Source organism: Castor canadensis, chromosome 14 (assembly GCF_047511655.1).
Source record: "Castor canadensis chromosome 14, mCasCan1.hap1v2, whole genome shotgun sequence".
Classification (NCBI taxonomy): domain Eukaryota; kingdom Metazoa; phylum Chordata; class Mammalia; order Rodentia; family Castoridae; genus Castor; species Castor canadensis.
Window position 1 is genome coordinate 55,478,324 of NC_133399.1, and position 24,359 is coordinate 55,502,682.

Consider the following 24,359-nt stretch of genomic DNA (forward strand, 5'->3'; position numbering starts at 1 on the left):
GTCCCTTTTGTCTTCCTGAGCTTCTGGGTGAGATTGTGCCTGGGGTGAGAAGGGAGAAAGCCTAGATGCTGCAGCTGACCCTGACCATGACTTCTAAATGCCCTGGAGCAAATAAGTCCTGTATGACACCAGTTGCTTTTGCAGCCACCGTACAAAAGAATCAAGCTGTGATCTGCAAATACTAGTTCCCTGCCAATCCCTCTCCCTCTGGGGTATGGCCAGTAGGAGAGATACTGAGAGGTGTTGAGACAGCCAGAGTATACTTAGGAGATGGGTCATCAGGTTTGGGAAGCTGTAGTGCTACATGCTGCTGAGGAGCGGTGCTACGGGCTCCTGTCCCCACCCTGCGCTTACTGCTGAAGGCCATCTTTAGACACCTGGCAACACCAGGACCCAGGGAAGCTGTCTGAGTACAAACGATCTACATGTGATAGAGCTGACAATGGTGGCCTCTCCACAGATCCCCTCTGAACAAGAGAGGCTAGAGGAGAAGGTGACATCTGGGCTGGACAGAGCTTTCAATGGTTAAGCAACGGTCCAGCCTACTATGCTGAGACAGGGCGCTGTGCATGCAGGGCAGGGAAACAGTTTGAGCACGAGGACTCATGGCGTCTGCAGACACTAGGAGTCCAGGCCCAGGGCCAAGCCTTTTGAGTTCCCACTCTCATAGCAGTGAACACCAGTCGGACCCCCAGTACTGTGCTGAGTCCAGACAAGTCTTAAGAGCTAAGCCTTTGTGGTAGAACATGGATGAGGCAGACATGAGCTGGGCGTTCCTCCCTGAGCTGGCAAAGGAGATGAAGGACAGAGGCTCTTTTCTGCATGCCACTTTGCTTAATAAGTTTTCCCTAAAGCAAAGAGATGGCCCAGAAGGTGGTAGCCACCAAGGAGCTCAGGAATGGCCTGGCCAGGGGGACTGCTCTCACTTTCCCTGCTTACCAACTGGTAGGCTGGCCATTCCACAGGGTCCACTCAGTGCTGACCATCATGGGAGGGAAAAGAGCATTGTTTAAATTCATAAGCCAGCAGAGAATTCATTTTGTTTCCCAAATGAATCCCTTGATCAGTGGGAAGTATTGGACAGATGAGCCCATGAGGGTTTGCAGTGAAATGCCCATGAGAGAGGCCGTGTTCCAACACAATGTGGTAGCCATTCGTTTAACATGCATCTGTTGAATGCCTACCGTGTGCTAGACACTGCTCTGTTATAACAGAGCAGCCTGGTTGTATAACTTCCTGGCTCTGTGACCTTGGTCAGCTATCCATTGTGGACAGGTGAATTTCTTTCACTCAGAGACAGTACTTAGTGAGCGCCTACTGTATGCAAGGAGACACCTATAAAAAGTGCCTAGATGCTTGCAGTAAGGGCACTGACAAATCAGACAAATGTATCTACCTGTTGAAGTGGGGAAATTGACAAGAAATAAGATAAAATAAATAAAATGTGCAGTCAGCCCTCATATTCAGATTCCAAATCCATGGGTTCAACCAACCATGGATCAAAAATATTAAGAAAAAACTGTGCCCATACTATACATGTATAGACTTTTTTCTTATCATTATTCCCTAAACAATACAGGATAGGAACCATATTCTATTAGGTATTTTAATTGATCTAGAGATGATTTAAAGTACAGAGGATGCTGATAGGCTATATACAAATTCTGTGCCATTTTCTGGAAGGGACTTGAACATCCACAGACTGTGGCATTCGTGAGGGTCCTGGAACCAGTCTCCCTTGGGTATGAAGAGGTGACTGTAATTAAAGTAGAAATATTGGGTAATGATAAGTGCTAAAAGGAAAAACACAACAGAGATGCAGACAGGAGCTGTGCATGCATGAGGAGAGAAGGAGGTTGAAATTACAGGTAAGGTGGCCAGAGAAGGCCTGCAGAGGTCAAACTTGAGCAAGACTTAACTCTGCAGGACTGAAGTTTTGTCTTGCTCAAGTCATGTGAATCGTGTTGAGTCCTGGGGAGAAGATGCCTAGCAGACCAGCTAGTATGTAGCCTGTGGATGACAGAAGGTCATTGCAGTGGGGCAGTGAACAGAATGAGGCCAGGAAGGCAATGGGACAGAACCTGAGGTCCCCCAGAAATTGGGCAGATGGGCACCAATGGAGGAGTCTAAGCAGAGGTGAGATGTGATCTGGCTGTCGCCTTGAAAAGAGCCTGGTGTGGCTGTGCTGGGAGCATGGAGGTGTCAGGAGCAAGTGCTGATGGTGATATAGATTGAGAGGCAGCTAGTGGGGGTGAGAAGTGATTGGGTTCAGGACACATTTTGAAAATTGGACCAGAAAGATTTGCTGACTAAAATGAGGGAGGGCCTTGCTGTCCTCTACTGATAACTGCAAGGGCAAAGAGGCCCTTATCCTCCCCAACTTGAGTGCCATGGGAAGGGCAGAGGAGAGGATGGGGAGGAAGACCATATAGGAATATGATCATGCCATCCTTGAGATGCCTACTACAGACCCAAAGTGAAGATGCAGAGGAGTGGTTGGATATACACATCTGAAGTCTGAGGAAAAGAGTCAAGCTGGAGACACGCTCTGGGCACAATGAGCACCCGGACTCGTGTAAAGCTGGGGATGGAATTCGATCACTTAAGCAATGGTGTGGATGGCATGAGCAGGAGGTCAGGAGGAGCCAATGAAGGTTTCTGGAGAAGGAGTGCCAAAGAGGGAGAGGAACCAGTCAGGGATGGTATTCTTAAAGCCATGGAAGACCATGTCTGCTGGGAGAAGGTGGTCACTTTGTCCGATGAGGACTATGCAGTGGGAGTGCTTAGAGGGCAGAGGTGGGGGGCAGAGTCTGAGGATGTAAGATGATGTATGTGAGAACCCCAGTGTCTGGACCATCACCATGAGCTCAGAAAGGAGAGCAGCTCACTTAAAGGAAGGGGGCCAGTGGCACTGATACCCAAGGCTCTGTCCACCAGGGTTGTCAGCTGCATGACCTGCTCACACTCTCTGGACCCTTAGGGGTGGAGGATAGTACAGGCCATGTCCTGGTTGAGCCAGGGCCCTTGGGTGAGGGGTAGGGGTGTTATTTTGGAGAACAGAGACTGAGAGTGACCAGTTGTCCTTTCTCTCTCCCTGGCCATCGGTTACCCATCTGGACCCCAGACTGCAGGACTGGGATAGACAAGGCTCCATGGTCTCTCACCTGCAAGATACCACACAAGGTTCCTGGCAAGCGGAGGTCACACAAGGCCCACACTCATTCCAGAGAAAGGTCACCACCATCCAGCAGCTGGAGCCCAGTGGGTCTCAGGAATATGAGAAGGTGCTGGTGTCTGCAAGTGAGCTCGTGCGGGTGGAGCAGCCAGGGGCTAAGAGTGCCGTGGCGGGCAGGGAACAGAGCCTTCAGTCCCCCGGAGAGTGGGTGCAGGCAGCCAGCAGCATCTTCTCCCAGGAGGTACAGGTGAGAGCCCATGGGGAGCTCCTCCATTCTTCTTTCCCAGCTTCAGAAGCTCATGTGCTTGAGTCCTGAGCCAAGCATGTTTCCTTTCTTTAGAAATTGTGATGGTGACTTTGCTTTCTCTTGAAGTAAGTGTACAAGGTCAAAGTCTACCTTTATGCCCCTTGACCTCTACTAAGAAGGGAAGGAGCTCACAGCAGTTGCTATCACCCATCCCTACAGCCACATGGTAGCCCACTTGGCTATGGATGATCAGAGCGGCTGGGCAGCTTGCCCAAGGCCTCACTACTCCATGGGCCTCAAGTGACATCTGAGTGACCCCAAAGCCCATCATGTCTTAGAAAGAACTTGGAGCCCAGAGTCATATGACCATGCACCAGCCACCCTCTTCTCAGCACCTTATTGTCCCCATTGGTGATCAAGGGAATGACTGGAATACTGCCAGTGTCCAGGCTTTGGACTTCTGGGACTCTGGATGACCTCTGGATTGGGAGGCAGTAGAATAGGGACAGCTTCCTTCTCTTCATCCATGCTGTCCTGAGCCTCTTCCTTTCTCCACCCTCCCTCCTTTCTTCCCTTCTTCTTTTGCCTTCCCCATCCTCCCCCTCAGTTTGGCCTGCTTTGTTATCTCTATTCCCTTTGCTCCTTCCTCCACATTCCCAGATCCCACAACTACCTACTCATTGCCAGTCTTGTTTCATCTGCAGTCCCTCCCCTACATCTGTGTTGAAGCAAATCTCAGATATCTTATTAACGTATGCCTTTGATTTATGTGTTGTTATAAAATTTGCACTGCCATCCTGTGCATGTTTTGAAATTGTGTTCCACATCAATTTTGGTCCATCACCAAGGCCTTGTCTGGGCACCATGTCTCACCCCCATCATAGTTGTTTCTTTCCTTCCTCCCTGAACCTTGGCCCAGGCAAAGCTCCTTTGGGGACTACAGAAGGAGGCTGGTTCTTCAGTGGTACAGAGCTGCTGGCTATAAAGAACTGCTAGGAATTAAGTAGGGTTTTATTTAGAAAGCTTCTCTGCCAAGTATGTGCACTTGGGCGGGACAGGTGGCACATCCATTTTTAACTCCAGGCCACCTAGGGCATGCTTTTCCATCAGGCTTGGCACCTACTCCTACCACTCCCAGGAACAAGTGCCCCACCCAGATCACAGCTGGTCCTGACTTGGGCTGTTCTGAATCCCCCAAGAAAAAGAAGGAAGCCAGGATCATTCTTTTCCACTTTCCCACTGCCCTCTACAGTCAGCCCTTGGTGAGGAGAAAACAGGGCAGCAGGGGCATCACAGAAAGAACACTTCTAAATCATGTGTCCAACTACCTGGATTATAAGTGCAGAAACTGAGGCCTGGAGAGGCCTCAGGCTTTCTCCAGGGCTACATAATGGACAGATGTTAGGACCAATAGAATCCAAATCACTCAGTTTCTACTCCCACATTCTTAGGGGACTACATTGCACGACTGCCATGCCCAATCAGGAAATAGAGACCCCATTGCCTCCGTGGTCTAGAAACCTTTGGACAGATGAACTGGCCACTGTCCGTAGTCATCTGACTGGCTCCCGAGGGATGATAATGAGGCCCATGGACCAGAATGGCTTGCAAAGCTCTCATGTGCTAGTGTTTTTGTTGAATCTCTAACCACAGTGACAGAGCAATAGAGTGATGTCATGTCATATGGGATTTGGGTCCCCTGGGGACCTGGCGGATTCTGTGTACACATGCTGCAGCTCAAACAGCACGATCCAGGGTCACGTGCCTGCCACACAAGTGTTCTGCCACTGATCATCCCCACCCCCCTCGATTTTTCTTGGCTGCGCTAAAACTAAAAGTCCTCCCATGACCAGCTCCTTTGCATGGGCTGCTGTTTTTCCAGGAACTTTCTTGTTGAAGTGAAGTTATTTGGGGAGGGGAGTGGCTAGGAGTTTGAAATCTGATTCTCACTTACACTTTAACTTGGCAAGTTACTTTAACTCTCTTTGCCTGTCTTCTTTATGTAAAATGGGAAAATTGACCCATTGGTCAATTTTAGTGAGGTTTAAGTGAGTAAATGTAAAACACGTGGACCGAGGCCCGCAGAGCAGAGCGTGCTACTGCTGCCTGGGATCACCTGTTATTTCTAGTGCTAGTGTTCACCTGCCATGTGGTCCTTCCCCACAGTCTGAGAAGGGGTGGGGAGAGCACTATAATCTCTGTTTTATGGACAAGGAAACCAAGGCACAGAGGAGGGGCCCAGCCTTCCCAAGACCCCATGGTAGGTAAGTTGCGGGACCACTTTGCTGTGCCCCAGCCTGTTCTTCCTGTCAGGCTGGGCTGCTACTCAAAAGGGGAACAGCCTGACCCAGAATGTGAAATTCCTTTCAGCCACAGCTGCTGCAGCTGCATTTGTGAATCAGGGCTGTGAACGCAAGTGTAACATGCATGGTTCCTGCTCAGTGGGTGCTAGCCTAGCACAGGAAGAGTCTGAGGACAGGCCTTAAATAGACACACCAGTTCCATGCTGGAGGGTAGGGTTACTGTGCCCTGAAAAGAAAAGGACTGAGGCCTATGGGTTTTCCAGGTGGCCTCACCACCTGTACTGAACCCCTCCTTGTTTGGCTTGGCTTGAGCAAATCACTCACCCCTGGGTCTATTTTTTTAAATAAATCCTTCACTATCCTGGGTATCAGCTGGTCCCAGCCCTCTAGCACCATGAAATCATTCTGATCACTGCAGCAGCCCATGGAGTCACAGGAGTAGCCTCCAGCTCAGGTCAACTTGTTTTCTAGAGTTCCCAAACAAGATACTTTCCCAGGGCAGAACTCCCTCCGGTTTCCATAGGAATGAGCCAGCAGGAAGCCCCCCATTCCTGCTGTATGGTGACTAATGTGTGCTTCCAGAGAGCCTGGGACGTGGCACCTGCCAGCTCCCTTTTAGCCGGGTTGGACAGTTCCAGCAGCTGGCTTGGGAGCTGAAATTATAGTAGCCTGACGTCATCCAGGAGTGAGGGCAGAGCCTGCGCGCTGGGCAGAAGGGCACTCAGGCTGCACTGTCCTAGCTAAAAGGGCCATTTGGTGTCCTGCTCAGAGAGATAGAAAGAGTGAGGAACAGAAAGCCAACCGGATAAAGAGGAACAGAGACAGGATGGACAGGGTCACTGGGGGGCTTGGGAGTCTAAGAGGAGCATGAGAGGTTGGCTTTCGGCCACGGTCGGGCCCCTGGCTCCCCTGGTCCCCCGAGGGCCGGCTGGTGAGGTGGTAGAAGAAGGTGAGGATGTGGACTTTCATCACCCAACTCCTGGTCACCCTGGTGCTGCTGGGTTTCTTCCTGGTCAGCTGTCAGAACGTGATGCACATTGTCCAGGGCTCCCTGTACTTTGTGCTGAAGCACATCCACCAGGAGCTGGACAAAGAGCTGGGGGAGAGTGAGGGCCTGAGTGACGACGAGGAGACCGTCTCTACCAGGGTAATCCGGCGGCGGGTCTTCTTGAAGGTAATGCCAGACAGGTGGCAGGATCGGGCTGAAAGGGAGGACCAGAAGCCAGGACCAGAGGGAACACTGCAGTGCTGTGTGCAGGGTGGAGCTGGGGGAAGCGCCAACTCAGATCAAAGACATGTTGGAAGAGAAGGACCAGGATTGTGGAAGAGAGGATTGTGTTCTGTGTTGGGAGCTAGAACTGTGTGTGGCATGGGCTCAGAACCTCCCTAGCACCCAGCATGGATAGCTGCCCAAAGAGCTCAGGTCTGGGACTTAAGAGGCCTGTTCTCATCTGTTTCTGTCACCAGCCATCTCTGGGATTGCATGCAAGTCACATTCAGGGCAACATTATCTGTGGCTGGATATCTAAACTGTAAAGTTCTTATAAAACAGGTGCCTCGCCACTTTTTCTCAAGACCTCCTTAAAACTTGTGTACTCATCCCTGTTTTGCTTGCTGGTGTGAAGATAAAGCACCCAGACTCTTGCAAGCTCTGTATGCAGTCCTGGCCTCAGGCCTCGTGGCCCCATGGGGCACTGCCCACAGCTGGGAGCCCCTGGTTTGGCTGCTGCTACTTGCTGAGCTTGAGTTTCTTATGGCCGTGAGGATTTGTTGGATGTGACTGTTACTGCTGCTGCTCTTCTTCCCAAACTCCCACTTACCGTCTTGGGGGTTTCCCTTTTCTAATTCCAGGGGGATGAGCTTCAGAATATTCCAGGGGAGCAGGTGACAGAGGAACAATTCACGGATGAGCAGGGCAACATTGTCACCAAGAAGGTAGGTGCAGAGGGTCCCCTGAACTGGGGAGAGGCTGGTGGGGTTAGAAGTTAGAAAGGTGGTGGAACTCAACTCGCAGACTCCTCTTGCTGCTGCCCTAGCAGGATGAGCACAGCTGTGGCTGGACACCCCCATGGCTCAGGAGGGACAACTCAGGAGCTGAGAGCTTTTGGTCCTCTGCAGTAGCACATAGAGGTCCTCATAGTCTCTGTGCCCAATTCAGCCTGAATGGCTCAGGATGCCCTGTTCCAGAAGGATCAGTCCCCGTGAAACATCCAAACCTAGTTCCACAATGTCTCGTCCTTAAAATGAGCTGTTTGAGAATAGAGTAACTATCCCCAACCTGCGAGGGGCCTCCTCTAATACAAAGGATGTAGAGTTACATTGACTTGGTGTGTATAATTCCTTCAGTAGGCATGATTGGCCTGTCAAGTTCACTCCGTGCTAACAAAGAGCACAGAGGATTTCTCCTGTGCTTCCATGTGGTTGCATCCATCCTTCCTCCTTTGTGACTGGGGCCATGTCTGGCTTATTACATTCATCTCTGGCTCTGAGCACATGGCAGACAGAGAGTAAGTGGTATTTTTATATTTGGATGAATGGATGAGGGGCAGGATGGACGGAATGGAATTGCTGTAGATGGAAGAGAGATGCCCTCCACCCTCAGGCTCTGGAGGTAGAACAAGCAGCATAAGCTCCCATCCATTGCAAGAGGCAGCATGAAATGCTAGGACCACATTGCATGTGGCCATACCTGATCATTATGTGAAAACCACCAGGAGCCCTTCACAGATCCTGGGACCTCTGATATGGTCCAGTGCAGCTTTCCCACAAAGCCATGGCAGCCAGAGGCCAGTCCCTTTTCTTGGTCCCTTGGGGACAAGGACTGTCTCTCTCCCACATTTCACTCGTGAGGACTTGCTGTTCTCAACCTCTGTCTCAGTGGCTTCCTCCTCTTTTCCAGATCATTCGCAAGGTTGTTCGGCAGGTTGACTCATCTGGCATCGGCAACACCCAGCAGCACGAGGAGGTGATTGTTGAGGGGCCCCAGGAGGACCCTAGTGAGCTGGAGGCTGATATTATTGAGTACTTTATGAAACATGACAAGGTACTAAGGAGTCTGCAGGCTCCCAGAGGCCCTGTTCACCTACTGCCTCACCTCTGCTCCAGTTCAGTCTGCACAGTGCTGTTCCTTGGGTCACCTCTTCCTAGGGGTGGATTTCCCACCAGCCCCATGCTATCTTTGACATTCTTTTGCCTATTTTTTTTTTCTTGTCTATGTGTGATCTGTTCTGCTTTCTGTCTCTGCTGCCATCTCCAGGTGGAGCTGAGAGGGAGTGGTCTACAGCCCGACCTGATAGAGGGCAGGAAGGGGGCTCAGATAGTGAAGCGGGCCAGCCTGAAAAGGGGCAAGCAGTGATATCACTCGAGCCTCTCCTCGGAGTAGCCTCTCTGGAGGTAACAGTGGCTTTCTCATCCTCTGCATGGCCTAGTCCTCAGTGAAGTGCTGCTCTCCTCCGCCGGCTCCCCAGCTCCCAGGGTAGCTCCCCCCCCAAATACCTACACACTATGCACAGGGACTCCCACACCCCCAACTTGAGCATCAGAAGCACAGACTAAGAAAACAATACCATCTCCTTGGCCTGTCTCTCAGGTAGGGCACAAATGCAGTTTTTTAGATTCCCAGCCCCAGGGCTGAGAATGGAACCCAGGGCCTCATGAGTGCCAGGCATGAGCTCTGCTACTGAGCCACACCCCAGCTCCCATATAGTTTTAAAGCAATGCTTTGATGAGGGAAAGGCACTCCATGAATATAAGTAGTCATCCGTCTTGGAAACTAGGAAGTGGGGCTTTAGAGTTGGTGGACGGGCACCAGAGGGCATAGGAGAAGTCATCTGGGCTGCAAAACTCCAACAATAGAACCCAGGAAGAGCTCCAGGACTTAGAGCTGGACTGTCCCTTGAACCTGGAACCCACTGAAGTCCTGACCATCCCCAGGCTTAGGTTCTCCTTGGCTCTTCATGGAGCAGGCTGTTCCCTTGCTTTCTAGGAAGGGGCTAACAGGCACAAAGGGTGAATAGCATCTTCCCTGGAATGTCAGGACAGTGTTTGGGGTTGGGCTGGGCAGCTATGCATGGTGAGTGTTGGTGAGTGTGAGCATGGGACAGGTGTGTGCTGTGATTTGCGGTGAGGGGCTCCAGCAGTCAGCTATGACCTCCGCCCTCCCTGAGGGATCCTGTACTGAGCTGCCCCGAGGCCCTTCATTGTGCCCAGCTCGGGGCAGCTCAGTACAGGATGCATCGGGGTGGGAGTCAGCAGGGAGCCAGACGCATCGTGCCCCACACAGCACTAACTGGGTTGTTGCCATCCAAATTCCCAGGCTCTGGGGCCAAGCAGCAGGGCCTGCTATCTTCTGAGCCACCAGAAGTGCTGACTTGGGACTTCCCAACATATCTCAGCACTTGGGCAAAAAAAAGAGGACTGGTGATCCAGTCCAAGGATAAAATTAGACCTGACTCCTCAGCAGCTTAAGGAGGCTACAGCATTAACCCCAGTGCTGCCAGGGGGCCCACCTGACTTCTGGCTTAGAAAGCTGTGATTAATTGAGGTGAGGAACTGGAAATAATCTGAAAGTACAAATAAATTTTCAAAGGAGAGGAAAAAGGAAAAGTACACTCTCCTGCCTTATTTTATAGTACCAGCAGCAGTGGCTTTAAATTTGAGCTTCAGGTTCTAATGATGTCCTCAGCAGGGTACAGGCAGTCTGGAAGCCAAAGCTAGGAGGCAGAAGGGAACCTAGAAATTTTTTTTTCTTTTAGTTTGCTATAGATGATCTGCAAAGAGGTCAACCCCCCCACCACCACCAGGTGACCAGACCACATGAGTGTGGGTGTCAGGAGCACATTGCAGCCTGGCTCCGGGACAGTGCTGGGCCCTCTGCCAACAAAAGGCAAGGCGACCTAGTGGTGGGGGACAGTGATAAGGGAGCCAGCATGGACACAGACTCCTGCCTGGGTCCCAAAGAGTCGGGGCTGGTGGAAGCAGGAAATGCTTACCCTCCCATTGACATCAAATGCTTCAGAAAACACGGTGAAGGAGCTGTAGGCTTGCAGGCTGTCTGATTCTTAATACTACCACCCACTTATAAACGTGGACACTAGATCCTTATTATTCAGGTAGATACCTGTTTGCTAAAATTTACTTGTAACCCAAAGCCAGTACTCACCATACTTTTGTGGCCATTCACAGGTATGTAACAAAGGTAAAGAATTTGAGTCACCCAACAGACATGCACCTTCCCAGCTGAGCAGAGCAAGGTGTGCTCTGCCTGTTTCAGCTCTCACACTGTACTTGAGCATCCTTTCTGTGGTCTAGTTAGTGCCAGATGGGGTGCATTTCTGTGCTTTTTATTGGTGATTTTACTGCTTAAAATGGTCTCTCAGGGTTGTGTTGATGTTCTCTCTGGTGTTTCTAAGTGCAAAAAGGCTGCAATGTGCCTTTCAGAGAAAATACACGTGTTAAAAAGGCTTCATTAAGGGATGAGTTATAGAGCTGTTGGTGGAGAGGTGAAGGTTAATGAGGTAGTCACATATCAAACAAGGAGACTTTAAATAGAAACTTGAATAAAACAAGGCTGTGTATTCATTGATTGATGAAAATGTGAGCACAGACTCACAGGAACTGGAGCAATGGTTCAGTATTCACTAATTCAGTGTTCACAGACACTTCATACTATATATGTATAGTATACTATAACTATATATAATATAACTATATAATATGACTATACTGCAAACAATGATAGTCACCTATATTTTTTTCAGAAAGTGAAAGCTGGCCTTGGGAGTCTAGATTCAAGGCCTGGCTCCTACTATTTTCAGGTTGTGTGACCTTAAACAAGTCATTCACCTACCCCAACCTTCAGACTCCTCAAGTGAGGATGCAAATAGTGCCTTCTGAATGTGCATTGCACTTCAGTTTTAAAAAGTGTGCAGGGCTGGGGGTGTAGCTCAGTGGCAGCGTGCATACCTTGCATGTATGAGGCCCTGGATTCTTTCCCCAGCACCAAAAAAAAGTCCTCAAATAATGGATGGTAAATAAGAACATACTTACTCTGGCACTCAATCAATGACAGATTTCAGTGGTAGTGTGACTCAGAGCAAGTCAATTGACCTCCCTAAGCCTCAGGTTTTTATCCATACAGTAGCAATAATGCCCTTTCCTTACAGAACGGCCAAGATGATTGATGAGCTTATGTTTGTGAAAGGGCTTTACAAATTGTCAAATTGCTAAGCACAGTCCTGTATCCCACACACATTAAAGTGAAGACTCCGGAGCCCAGGGTTTGGCTCAGAGGTAGAGTTGCTTGCCTGGCATGTGCTAGGCCATGGGTTCATCCCCAGCACCAAAAGGAAAAACAGGGTAGGAAACCTGTGGATTCCTGGTCCTTGCCCTAGTCCTCCTGGGCCTGGAGCTCAGTAAATTACATTGAACTGCTCAAGTGATTTTTTTAGGCACACTGAAAATTGAGTTATCATGACTTATTTTGGCTCTCCTCTCCAAACCTCCTAGAAGTGATGTGGCCCAGTTGCAGATGTCATATCTAAAAGGCAAACTGGAGTGAACAGTGGTTAAAGTTTGTGTGAAGATGTGGAACACCCCCACAGGGCAGGACACCGCCATCCTGACAAAGTCTGCTCCTGCCCCACCCCCACCCCTATCACCCTCAGCATTGGGAAGAAGGCTTCTGCGTCTGAGGCTGGAGGGAAACGGAGCTTTCTGACTGGAACATTGCTGTTAAGACATGATTGGGGCGGACAGTAGCAGGTGGAGGGACAATGTAGAGCATGGCAGCTGGAAGCAGAAGCAGCACAGCTGCCCTCTGGGTGCCCAGGAGCCTGGGCACATAGCTCTGTCCTCTGGTACACTCTGGGAGCTGTGGGAGAAAAGTCTGTCTTTCTTTGTTTCCTTTTTTGAGGATCACCTTCCATTCCGATTGTGTGCTTGCAAGGTTTCCATTAGCTGTGACAATGGAATATTTTTAGAAGTTTTAAAGTAATCCATAGTCTCAATGGGAGAGACTGGGGGGGCAAGGTACATTTTGTTTTATTTCACCTAGTGTCACCATTCTACCCAGCCACTGCCAGCACATTAGAGTCAGAGGTCAAGGGGGACAGGAGCACTGGGTAGGGGTGGAGCCAGGTGCCCCAGCACCAGGGAAGGAAGAGAGGATCCTGGCTGGGCAGCCACTCAAAGCAGAAGGAGCTGTTTCCTAGGCTTTGGAGGGGTGGACCTTTCTCAGGAGAGCAGGTTTGGAGAGGAGGAGGATGATATTCTCATCCCAGTCCTGTGCTGCCTACTGCTCCAACTGGATGTATTTCTGCTCCCTTGTACCTCAGTTTATCCCAAAACAAAGTGGGCAACTACTCCAGCATGATCTTTACAGCTCAACCCTTCTCCTCTGCTCACCTGGGCAGAAAAGTAGGTGGGAGATTTTAGCCTCCTTCCCAAGCCCCAGATTTCATGTCATCTCTTATTTGAGGAGTGTTTGGCACTAGGGTAAGCATCACGGGAAAACCAAGAAGGGGTTCCTATTCCCAGAGTGTTCATAACTCCACCAAGGAATGAGAACAAAGATGGTAACACTGCCAGAGAGCCCAGGAATAGTTCACATGCACAGAATGCCCCATCTTTGGCACTTCAGGGACCCATCATTAGCTTTTCAAACATTATAATGATCTAAAGAGGTAGGTCCTATAGCTACCTTCATTTTATGGCAAAGGAAACTAAGTCACAGAACAGGTAAGTAAGTTGACCAAGGTCAGGCAGCAGGTAATTGTAGCAGATGCAGGATTTGAACTTGAGCAGTCTGGATTCAGAGTTCAGTTTTTGACCACGACACCCTTTGATGTTCTGTAGCTAACAGCACGAGGTAGACAGGTCTTGAGGGAGGAGGGCAGAACTTGGGCAGAGAGGAAAGGGGACAGTAGTCTTGATGGAAGAGTCAAAGTCAAAGGCAGAGAGCAGGAATGTACTTTGGGCTCACAAGGCCTGGCACTGGGCTGAGCTAAGGGGGGGCCCAGGTAGGGAGCAGAGCCTGGTCCTGCCAGGGGACAGCACCCTGAAGTCCAGCAGAAGGTACCTGGTTTTGCAGCATCCCAGCATCCTCTAGCAAGGCCCTTAGCACCACCCTCCTCTCCCTGGGCAGCATTCAGAATTCAATTCAACTTGGTCATGGCTGGCATACCTCCCCAAGCCCTGTCTTCTAGGGCCCAAAATTGCTCTAAGTCTGGGGACAATTTTGCCTCAGAGTGCCTTCCTGCTCTTTTGTTGTCACTTTCTGACACACCCAGAATATTGTCAGCTCCTCTTTTTAAAATCTCCTCCTCTTCCACTTCTGTCTCTAGATCCCTGCAAACAGAATCTTGAGTGGCTGCTTTTGAAAAAAATGGTGTTTTCCCACCAGGCTGGAGGTTGAGACCCCATGGCAGGGGTGGTGGGGAGGCAGGAGTGCTGTCTTGTGTGAATCTCAGGCTATAGGATTTGAACTTTGCCCCACAGGCTAAAATGCTGCTCCCCAGCCTAAGACACATAATATTCTAGGGAGAATATTTCTTCCTTTCAAAGACCTCTGTCTTAACAATTTGTCCCCACCAAGGCATGGGGATAGGGGCCAGGGGCACCTGACAGGAGGGGCTTGTGGACTAGAACCCAACAGGAGCTGTTGTCCCTTGAGGCCATGAGCTCAGAAGGCCAGAAATCGTATCTGTGCCACTTCAAGTTCCCCAGAGCAGGCTCATAGGAGATATCCACACTTGTTGGTGAAAGTAGAGGGCACCACTGCCTAGCCTCGCCTCTTTCTTGGCACAGGTCCTGGCTCATGAAAATGGCCGCTTCCTAACTAAGCACAGGAATCTACCTGCAGCTTCATAGGCAGGGAGCCCTCTGCTGCCTGCTCCCGAGAGCACTGTTCTCACACACAGGTTTCCCAAGGGTTCGTGGCTTTCCACCAAACCAGAGGAGACTGGTGGTCAGCACTGCCTGCTACCTCTGGACAGGGAGCACAGAAGGATGGATGGTGCATGTGAGCACACCAGTCTGCTCATCGCCTTGCTTAGGAAGCTTGCTTTTCCTGACCAGACCCTGCCTGAGCAGCCAGCACAAAACCCTATTTGGGGTTTTTGCTGGGAGTTGCACCTTTAAGTTCTAAGTGACTCTTTCTTTGTGTCCTCAGGGTCACACCTCGACACCCAAATCCTGAGCTTCACACACTCTGCCATGCACACAGGAGGAGAGCTGGACCGAGGGCTACAGAAGCACTGCACACGCCCCTCTAGGCTCACGGCATGACCTCTGTAAGGGACTTCCTTTAGTCTCCTATTCGCATGAACGACTGACTGTACACGCATGACCTGCAGTCTCCAATCCTGCCTCTAGCAATGGTGGATCTCTGTCAGGAATCAGGACAAAGGCAGCAAGAAGATGGGAGAAGAGAGAGGGATAGAAAAGTATGAGAGAGGGCATGATGCAAAAGTGAATATAAGGGCTCTTTTGTGGCTGGGGATGGTTTGGGGTTTGTTTTTTAATTGCTTTGGTTTTGACTTCACACAGGGTACTTTTTTTTTCAACCTCATCTGTAAGAAATCCATGTGGGCTTCCTGGAAAGAAAAACGAATGGCAACTAGGCATGAAATCAGTTTAGCACCTTAATCCCATGTCCTCATCTGCCAGGCCCTGCCCCTCACACACACCTGCACTCCATTTCTGACAATCTCCCCCTCCCCAGAGGACTGCTCCTCTCAGAACACTCCACATGACTTTCAGGACATATGCCTCTCCCTGTCACTCAGTCTACGCACTGATTTTACCGTGACCTCTGAAGCTGTGTAGGATCTCCAGTGGATAAACTGGATTTTTTTTTTTAATGTCTCTCTCTGCCAGATTCAGTATTTATCATCTTCCAAAGGGAAATCACTTGAGAGTGCACTTGGGGCTCCTTGTGTTATTGACTTAGAATCTGAGGCGAGGACCCCAGGCTTAGCTGCAGGGCTCCAAAAGGAGGTCTTAGCTGGGAAAGAGCCGGTGGCTGTCCCAGGATCGCACCAGCATGTTCCATAGAGAAGAGGTTTTCTATATCTTCACGCACTTCTATCATAGTCTGTGTTCAAAGTGTAAACTGTACAGTAATAAGCCTTGTGTATATGAAAACAATAAATACTATGCAAACCAATAGAAACACTTAGCAGTATGTACAAAGCAGCTCCTGAGGACTTCTCCGGCTGCGGGAGAAGGAGCTACAGGCTGTCTTTCAGTGAAAGAGGAAGGAAGGGAGTAGGCTAGTGGACGTATCTGCCAGTTCCTAGACGTCAGGACCACCCTAAGGTCTCCTAGAGCCATCTTGGTGCTCGAAGTCCAGGCAGCCCGCAGGCTGGGGTCCGGGTGCGGGCACTGGGCTCCCGGCTGGGCAGCCCGGAGCCTGGGCTCTGACCACGCTCCTCTGAGGAGGCTGGAGCTTCTGGTCACCGGGAGGCCAAGGGTTGGGCAAGAGACGCCCCAGGCCAGGCTTCCCGGCCAGGAAGGAAACTGACAGCGGGCTGTTCCTCGCCTCGGTGCCAATCAGGGAAGAGCCTTAAAGTCACACTAGAGCCTCCGGCAGAGGGAGGCCCGAATCAGCACAATCCCGCCCCGCCGAGCCCGGGCGGGCGCCCCTCCCAGGGCCAGGACAGAGACTGGCAGGCTCTTGTCGCTCTCCTAGAGCCATTGTGGCGAGTCCAGTCACCTTCCTCCTCTGCCGCTCTTCGGAGGTGTCCTCGGGACACGTTTCAACCTTCCAAGTAGCACAGAAGCGCCCCGATGTCCGCGCCCCTGCGGCTGGTCCCCTGGCCGGCGTGGCGCGGCGCGGCGCGGCGGGGTCCGCTTTTCCTTCCGAGCCCGGCCCCCCCGCGCCTCGCCGCGCCGGCTCTGCGCAGCCGCGGGCTCCGCCGCGCGGGGCGACACCGAGCGCCCCGCCCCGCCGCGCCGCCGACCCAGTAGCCCCTCTTAGCGGCCCGCGTGGGCCCCGGCCCCAGGCTACGCTTTGGCACCCTCGCTCCGCCCGGCATGGCTGCTTGGCCCGCCGCCCGGCCCCGGTGGCATGGCTGCGCGCTCCCTTTGCTAGTAGGAGCTGTTTAGGAGGAGTCTGGGGTCTCTACTTGATGCCTAGAGAATGCTGCAGTCTGCACATTAGACGCTTTTTAGAAGTTTTGGAATTACCTTGATTTTTTTAACTGTTATGAAAAATGAATCATTTCTTGACTCTCCCACATGCTCTGTTACTGGGAGAGAAATTCCACCTCACTCTGATGTATAGACCATTCTCCCTACACCAGCTGAATTAATGTCAGAATTAATAAAGAAACTGACTCATGACTCGGGCTCCAGCTTTCCTTCCTGGCTCCTCCTTGGGGTTTGAGGCAAGCTTGGGTTGGGATGTGAGGGGGTCCACCAATGCCCAGCTCCTCCTGGAAACCTGGACAACCCCTTAAACAGGACCACCACCCTGGGAGGCACCCCCAGAGGCGTGGCAGAGCAGATTTCTCTTCTCCCTAGAAGCTACCTTGAGATGGGGAGAAATCAAAGGTGTGAGAGGAGGCACCCCTAAACCACCAGGGAATCTGGCCAGGCCTGCAGCCGGCACAAACTGAGAGGGCCTCCTGGCTCACCCCAGTCAGGCATCTAGCCCTTGTACTCAATGCCTTACAGCGTCCAAGAACCTGCCCTTGCTATAAAAAGAAACTGGGAACTACTCACTAACACCACACCGGCCTCAGTTTCCTCATTGTAAAACGGGGGAATGGATGAATCAGTTGCTGAAGTCTCTTGTTTATCATGTTGGGATTCCCAGACACCTTTGTCAGCCATGGCATTAAATAAGAATTGAATCACACAGCAGATTTCCTTCTTCATAAATTCCTGTAATCAAGTTCCAGTCTCCAGCCCTCACCCCAAGCTTCTCACTAAATCTTAAAGCCCCCACATGCCCTCCCTCCAATAAGCTAATCATTGGTACACATCTGCATTACCCAGAGGGCTTTTAAAAAGACTTTCAGACTCACAATTGCCTTGGGGTGGGGTGGCATCCCTGGAAATCAATTAAGTTCCCAAAATAGTTGTGATACATGACAAAGCCAACGGAGATAATTAACTCCGTTAATATTTTATTGTTTTTAATCTAAAAAATATTTTATTGTTTTTAATCTAAACTTGTAACAAGATCATCTCCACACCCTTAGGTTCTCTGTGCATTGCCCTAAATCTATGTCATCAAAAAGATGACTCAAAGATCAGCGAGAGAAGGGGATCCACCCCAAGAAGGCCGGCAAAGGTGTGCCGTTGTCTCCTACCTGCAAAAGCACAGCCCATGTGTGGTAAGGGAGCCGGCCCTGCAGAGACCACAGCCTGGTCAGAAACGGCTTTAGGGCTGCCAGGCAGAGGAAGGGCAGAGGTCCATCTTTCTAACAGTCACTATTTTTCCTGTCATTATGCATGCTCAGACAAGTGGCATTGCTGCTTTCCATTTTAGAGAATAACTTCAGGAAAGAATGCCACCCAAACAGAAATAGACCCAGTTCATGGACAGTGGTCTCTGATTCTTCTGCACCTGTGTCCTGTTTGTTAAATGAGAGATTCCCCCAGGAGAACGGTATTGTACCCTCTATGTCATATAGTGTAAAAACTTATCAGAGAGAAAAAAAAAAAAAGAGCAGATGGGTGCTTTGCTGTTCAATCCAATCCCATGTGGCAAATATTTACTAAGCCTGAACCAAGCGCCCAGCACAGGCCTCCACTGCCGAAGCAGAGAGCCTCTCGGTGTCAGAGGCTTTCACACAGACACCAACTAGACAGAAGGTGGAAGGTTTTGTGACCAAGGGGATCAGACAAAGTTGCCCAGAGGCAGAGGAGCTGCACAGCCGCTACCCTTCTCTTCAGCCTCAGAAGCAGGAAGACGCACACACCCACCACACAGAGCTGCCCACTGCCCACCCCCTGACCCCATCTGCCCAGCAAGCTCTCATGACAGTCACAGGGATTAGCATCCTTTCCACTTACCCCATCCTAGCTGGAGGAAGGGAAGCAAAGCAGAAGCTGCCGTGTTCTGCAGAGCTTGGGCATCAGCACATAAGGAGGCCGGAGCAGCTCAGGGCAGTGACCTGAGTCCTGCCTTCTCGCCCTCAGGGGAACAGCTGCAAGGACTATGACTTCCAACTGCCACAGAAGCCTCCAGGGACCCGGGGTCACCCACCTTTTCCTAGATGCTGGACTTGGGGCAGCAGGTGGAGCCTCGGATGAAGAACGCAGCTTCTAGAGCTAATTCTCCCTGTTCTCTTACACACACACTCACACACTCACTCACACACTCACACACTCGCACACTCCCTGTCTTACAGTCAATCTTTCAAAGTGCAATTTGTCTAGGCAAAGCCAATGTGAGGCCCGTGTGCAATCGGACCAATGGCGGCGCGGCTCTCACAGCTCAGCCAGTCTCGGGTCTGTATTCTAATAGGCCATATCTTTATCAGGGAAATGTCCCTTCTCTGAACTTCAAACTTCTCATGGAGGGTCCTCAGACCCGGAGGCAGAGGAGGGGGCTGCGCTGAGCGTGGGGAGCACCCTTGTCCAGCCGGGGCAGGCACAGAGGCCTCCTGCGCCCCCCCACCTGCGCTGCGCACCTGACTTCCGAGCAGCTGACGTGGGCGCCCAGTCCCTGGGCAAGGGCTGGGCCGGATGCCTTAGGTGGAGGGCAGTCAGGCTCGGGCTGCTTCCGACCCTCCAAACCTGCCATGGGACCAGGGGCCGCACTCTGGGGTCCTGGGCTTTAGGGACCTGCACTTGGGCTTCTCCTTGCCCTTCTCCCTGACCTGGAGACATGGAGTCCAACCTGCAGGGGACGTTCCTGCTGAACAACACGCCGCTGGCCCAGTTCTCGGAGATGAAGGCCCCCGTGTGCCAGTACTCCGTGCAGAATTCCTTCTACAAGCTCAGCCCTCCGGGGCTGGGCCCCCAGCTGGCCGCCGGGACCCCCCACGGCATCACGGACATCCTGAGCAGACCCGTAGCCACGCCGAACAGTGGCCTGCTCTCCAGCTACCCCCACGTGGCAGGCTTTGGAGGCCTGGGCTCCCAGGGAGTCTACTATGGCCCCCAGATGGGGAATTTTTCCAAGTCTGGGAGCGAGTACACCACCCGGAGCCGGAATTGCTGGGCAGACACCAGCCAGGACTGGCGAGGCGGGCGGCCATGCAGCAACAGTGAGTACCAGGGTGGTCTCCCCCAGCCTGGCCAGTCAGAGAGGAGGCAGGAGGCAGGCAGGGCCTCACACAGCCACAAAAGATAGTGGCCTAGGTGCCTGGTCCATCTCCTCAGCTCGGGGCAGGCCTGAATTCCACCCTCTCCCTTTCCTGCTCTGGCTTTGCTTGGCACAGCTGTGTGACTCCCATGTCACCCACTATCACCTTGCTGCCCTCCCAGGAACCCTGAGCATTCCAGGCCCAGGGAAGGCCATGCAGTGTCCAGATGGCAGCTCCCTTCTGCCCAGAGCCTGTGTCACCCCTTCCTCATCCAAAGCAGGCACCTCCTACCCCTAGTGAGTAAAACGTGACACCGTGTCACATTCCCAAAAAGCCCACTCATGCCTGGCATCATTCGGGGGCACCGAATGCACTCTGATGTCACTGACGCCTTGCCTGTGATGGAGGGAGCATGTACCACCCTCCTCAGGGCTTGCATAGCAGTAGCAGTGACAAAAGCCCAGCCTCCAGCTGAACTTGGCCCTGGCTGCTGGTAGGGCGCACCTCACTCGCACCTTGTTCCTCAGCTTTCAAAGAACTTATTCGAGGTGCCTGTGATGTTAATCAGGGACCAGAGGAGATGGCCGGGATAGACACAGGCAGGTGAGGTTCACCTGGGAGGGAGGGAAACAGTGACAGTGGCTCCAGGAGCTATTTCTGTGCCACCACAGCCCTGGCCAGATCTGGGGGAAGGAATCAGAGAGACCTCCATCTGTGCCTGACCTCTGGGCTCCCCACTGCAATAGGGCTTCTGAGCCAACCCCGTAAACCCCCCAAAAATACTTGTCTCAAACCTGCCACACTACTGGGCAGCTATCCTGCCTGATGGCCCACCCTCCCCCTGCCTGAAAGTGGGGACTAAAAAGGGGAGGTGCCAAAAACCTCAAGTTGTCCCTCCCTTATTCTACCCCTCCCCTCACCTCCACACCATGTATACCCACTGGAAAAGAGCTAAAAAAGGCAGCACCTAGAGTAAGGCCAAAGGACTGAAGGGCTAAGATGATGGTCCCGCGAGAGATCTCTTTCTCTTTCTGTGCCTCAATCTCCCCTCCTGGGTTGTTGAACTGTACTGACCAAGGCCTGATGCATGACAAGTTTTCAACCCCAAGCTCCTTCCTGAGCCAGTCAGGGGGGGTCCCAAATTGCTCCAGTGACTTCTAACATCTAACATCTAGTCTGGGGGTACGGAGAGGTGGCACCTTGGGGCTGGTCTCTCCTTGCTTTTCCAACAGACCTGGGAAGTTGAGGTTCTGGTGCAAAGAAGTGGGAAGCCTTGGGGCTTTGCAGATAGAGAAAGTTAATTCTTTTCTTGGTGACATGAAGGGACATCCTTGTTTTGGTGTCTTGGGACAGAGAGGAAACTCCTGTTGTCCCTTGGGGAAGGAAGTATCATTGATGCATGAGAACAGTAGACAGAAGGGCATGAGACCCTGCTGTCCCTAAATAGCTAGAACCTGGGCAGCTGCTCTCTCAGGTGGCACACATGGCAGAGGTCATTGTTATTCAGATGTCAAGAATGCTGCTGAGGTGGTAGATGTCACCATGCTCCAGCAATCTCAGTGGCTTCTCCGCTGGAGGGAGCTCACCCTGTGGGAGAGGCAAGGCAGGGCTGGTACCCTGCAGGCAGTGCATGCTCCCCAGGTCCCCCAAGCACCCCGTTAACTCCATTTCCTTTCTCCCCATCAGCCCCGGACCCCCTGAGTGACAGCATCCATAAGAAAAAGCACACCCGGCCCACCTTCACGGGGCACCAGATCTTTGCCCTGGAGAAAACCTTTGAGCAGACCAAGTACTTGGCTGGCCCAGAGAGGGCAAGACTGGCATACTCGCTGGGCATGACTGAGTCACAGGTCAAGGTGAGTCTGCAGGAGAAGGTGCCTGCTGGGGCAGGAGGCCACTGCCTAAGAGTTGCCTTCCCAATAAATCACAGCTCCTCGTGGGAGGTCATCCTGAGGTTTGGGCATCCAACCCTAGAGATTCCAGCAGTTAGCGATAGCCCGTCTGCCATCTACTGATTCCTCTTCTGAGAGCTTGTATGCAGTGCCTCATTTTATCCTCGCAGCACCCTCGAGGTCACTGTGGTGTCTGCAGATGACAAGAATCACAATTGAGCCCTTTGCTCATGGCTTCCTGACTGGTAAGGGCAGAGCTGGGCCTCAAACTCAGATCTGTGGGACTCTGACCTCATGCTGGAATCCCAAGTGCCCCCAGGAGCCCCTGGGGCAGATTAGAACTGGCTTCCAGCTTGATCCACTAGTCAGCAAAAGGAGTTGGCCTCAGTTTACCAATCTTTAAAATGAACGTTATGCCTCCTCTACTCCTGCCCACGCAAAGGAGGCTGTGATGGCTCAGACACGGTAGGAAACCTGGCAGCCCATGTGCCAAGGGAGGGCAGGCAGCTCTGGCAGAACACATCTGGGGGCTGAAGTAACCTCTAAGTGCACCTCCAGTCCTGCTTCTACCTCCTCACGCTCCTGGGGGCAACTTTTCCAACTTTGCCACTACTCTGTCCCCAGACACTTTGGGTGGGAACATCAAAGAAGAAAGCCTCGAGCCTCACTAGAACTGCCCAGTTCAGTGCAGGGACTGGTTGGGACCCCAGGTCTGCCCAGACATTGTCAGTGAACCACTAGGCTCTGTGGCCGACTCACTGTCGCTGGATGGAAACGGTGGAAATGGAGCGTAGGGAGTGCGGCTCTTACACACTCTACCACTTCCTTGGGTGTCTGCAGTCTTCAGTCATCTCAAGCATTGTACTTGTTCCGTTCTAATTAGGGAGGAATTATTCATGGAGTTCAGTGAGGGTCTATGAAGCTAAAAGAAGAGGGACACCTCTGTTTATATACATTTATTTATGTTTGCAGTGAGCCTGTGCGTGCTACGCATGCGCTGTACATGGGCCACACCACAGTGCCAGGAATGCCTCTGTCGCCCGATGTGGCCCCCTGGGCTTAAACCCTTGCTTCCACCAAGTGCCCCATGGGGGAACAAGAAGAAAGCTGTCCTCCAGGGAGGGTTGCAGAGAAGTGCAGGGGCTGTGGCACGCAGTTTTTATTTTCTTGCCCCCTTCCAGTAATGACTCTTAGTCCTCGATGATCGAGCCCTTGATTTTCCCCACAAAAGGAAGGGCGGAGTGGAGGCGCCCAGGGGACGCGTGCGATCCCGAGTCCTCCCCGCAGGTGTGGTTCCAGAACCGGAGGACCAAGTGGAGGAAGAAGAGCGCGCTGGAGCCGTCCTCCTCCACGCCTCGGGGTCCGGGCGCCGCGGGCGGGGACCGCGCGGCCTCGGAGAACGAGGACGACGAGTACAACAAGCCGCTCGACCCGGACTCGGACGACGAGAAGATCCGCCTGCTGCTCCGGAAGCACCGCGCCGCCTTCTCGGTGCTCAGCCTGGGCGCGCACAGCGTCTGACGCCCGCCCTCCCCTGCCCCACGAGGCCGGCGGCGGGGCGGGCGGCAGAGGAGGAGGAGGGGGACGAGGGGGACGAGAAGGGGGACGAGGAGGAGGGGAGAAAGAGTGGGAAAAGAGAGCAGGAGGAAGAGGAGGAAGAAAGAAAAGAGGCGAGGGAAGAGAGGAGGGGGAACAGTAAGGGAGGAGGGAGACACGCCTCCTGAGACCTGCACACCTGTGCCATCTGGCGCCTCTGGGGGCCCTGCCCTCCCAATTCTGCAAATTTCTAAGTGCCCACTGAGACGAAAATGGCCAGGCTTTGCTGCCAGGAGCTCTGTTGCTGTGATCCAGCTGTGGGGACTCCCCAAGGAGGCAGCTGGCTGGGGACAAGAAGGCCAGGGTACTGGGCCAGGAAAGCACCTTGACTGCAGAAGAAAAACTGGAGTTGGCCACCCAGGTGCGCTCCTAAGATATGTGAAAGAAAGGGGGCCAGAGCTGGAGGAGATGCTCCTGAGGGAGGGGAGTGGGCCCCCAAGAACAAACACCCCTGAGGCGGGAACTTAAGCATCACAGCTCTGAGCTGGTCCTCCTGGCCTCACTTTACCCTCAAGGCAGTTCTGTCTGAGGCAGGAACTTTCTTGCTGGGAAAGGGTGTTTACAGGCAGAGGCTGGGATTGGAGGTGGGTGCCTGAGAGCCAACCACCTGGGCTTTCCTCTGTGCTTAGGGACAGAAAGCCCAGACACTTGTGGGCATCTCAGCTGAGAAGGAAGTGAAGGCTGGAAAGGGCCTCAGAATCCCCCTGCTCCTCCAACAGGACGTCAGACAGGAAGGGAGCAGCCAGGGAAGGTGCCATTAGAGCTTACCCCAAGGGGTGCTGGGCCCCCACCACCCCTCTTCCTGGGCCTGGACTGTGTCTTTCATCCCAGGTGACATTGAGCTGCTGGCAGGTGGGAAGGGGCAGCTAGGGGGGTGGGCGGGAT

General features: G+C 52.4%; 2 protein-coding genes across 16 annotated transcripts in view; both read left to right on the top strand.

The window, feature by feature from the left end:
• The window catches only part of Ank1 (ankyrin 1), a 188,090-nt gene extending 172,194 nt beyond the window's left edge, over positions 1 to 15,896 (top strand). For 6 of the 15 annotated variants that reach the window (XM_074054594.1, XM_074054599.1, XM_074054605.1 and 3 more), the window contains 5 exons: positions 3,125 to 3,422; positions 7,577 to 7,660; positions 8,625 to 8,768; positions 8,982 to 9,118; positions 14,895 to 15,896. In XM_074054594.1, the coding sequence (XP_073910695.1) occupies positions 3,125 to 3,422; positions 7,577 to 7,660; positions 8,625 to 8,768; positions 8,982 to 9,080 (625 nt within the window). In that variant the 3' untranslated portion in view covers positions 9,081 to 9,118; positions 14,895 to 15,896. Of the gene's footprint in view, positions 1 to 3,124; positions 3,423 to 6,413; positions 6,900 to 7,576; positions 7,661 to 8,624; positions 8,769 to 8,981; positions 9,119 to 14,894 lie in introns of those variants that run through there. The other 9 variants (XM_074054598.1, XM_074054601.1, XM_074054607.1 and 6 more) reach the window with 5 other exon arrangements.
• A 3,478-nt stretch (positions 15,897 to 19,374) lies between these two features.
• Nkx6-3 (NK6 homeobox 3) lies at positions 19,375 to 23,399 on the top strand. Its single transcript, XM_020180026.2, has 3 exons — positions 19,375 to 19,947; positions 21,673 to 21,842; positions 23,166 to 23,399. Exons 1-3 carry the CDS (start codon positions 19,566 to 19,568, stop codon positions 23,397 to 23,399), a joined length of 786 nt encoding a protein of 261 aa, XP_020035615.1. The 5' UTR covers positions 19,375 to 19,565.
• The last annotated feature ends 960 nt before the right edge of the window (positions 23,400 to 24,359 follow it).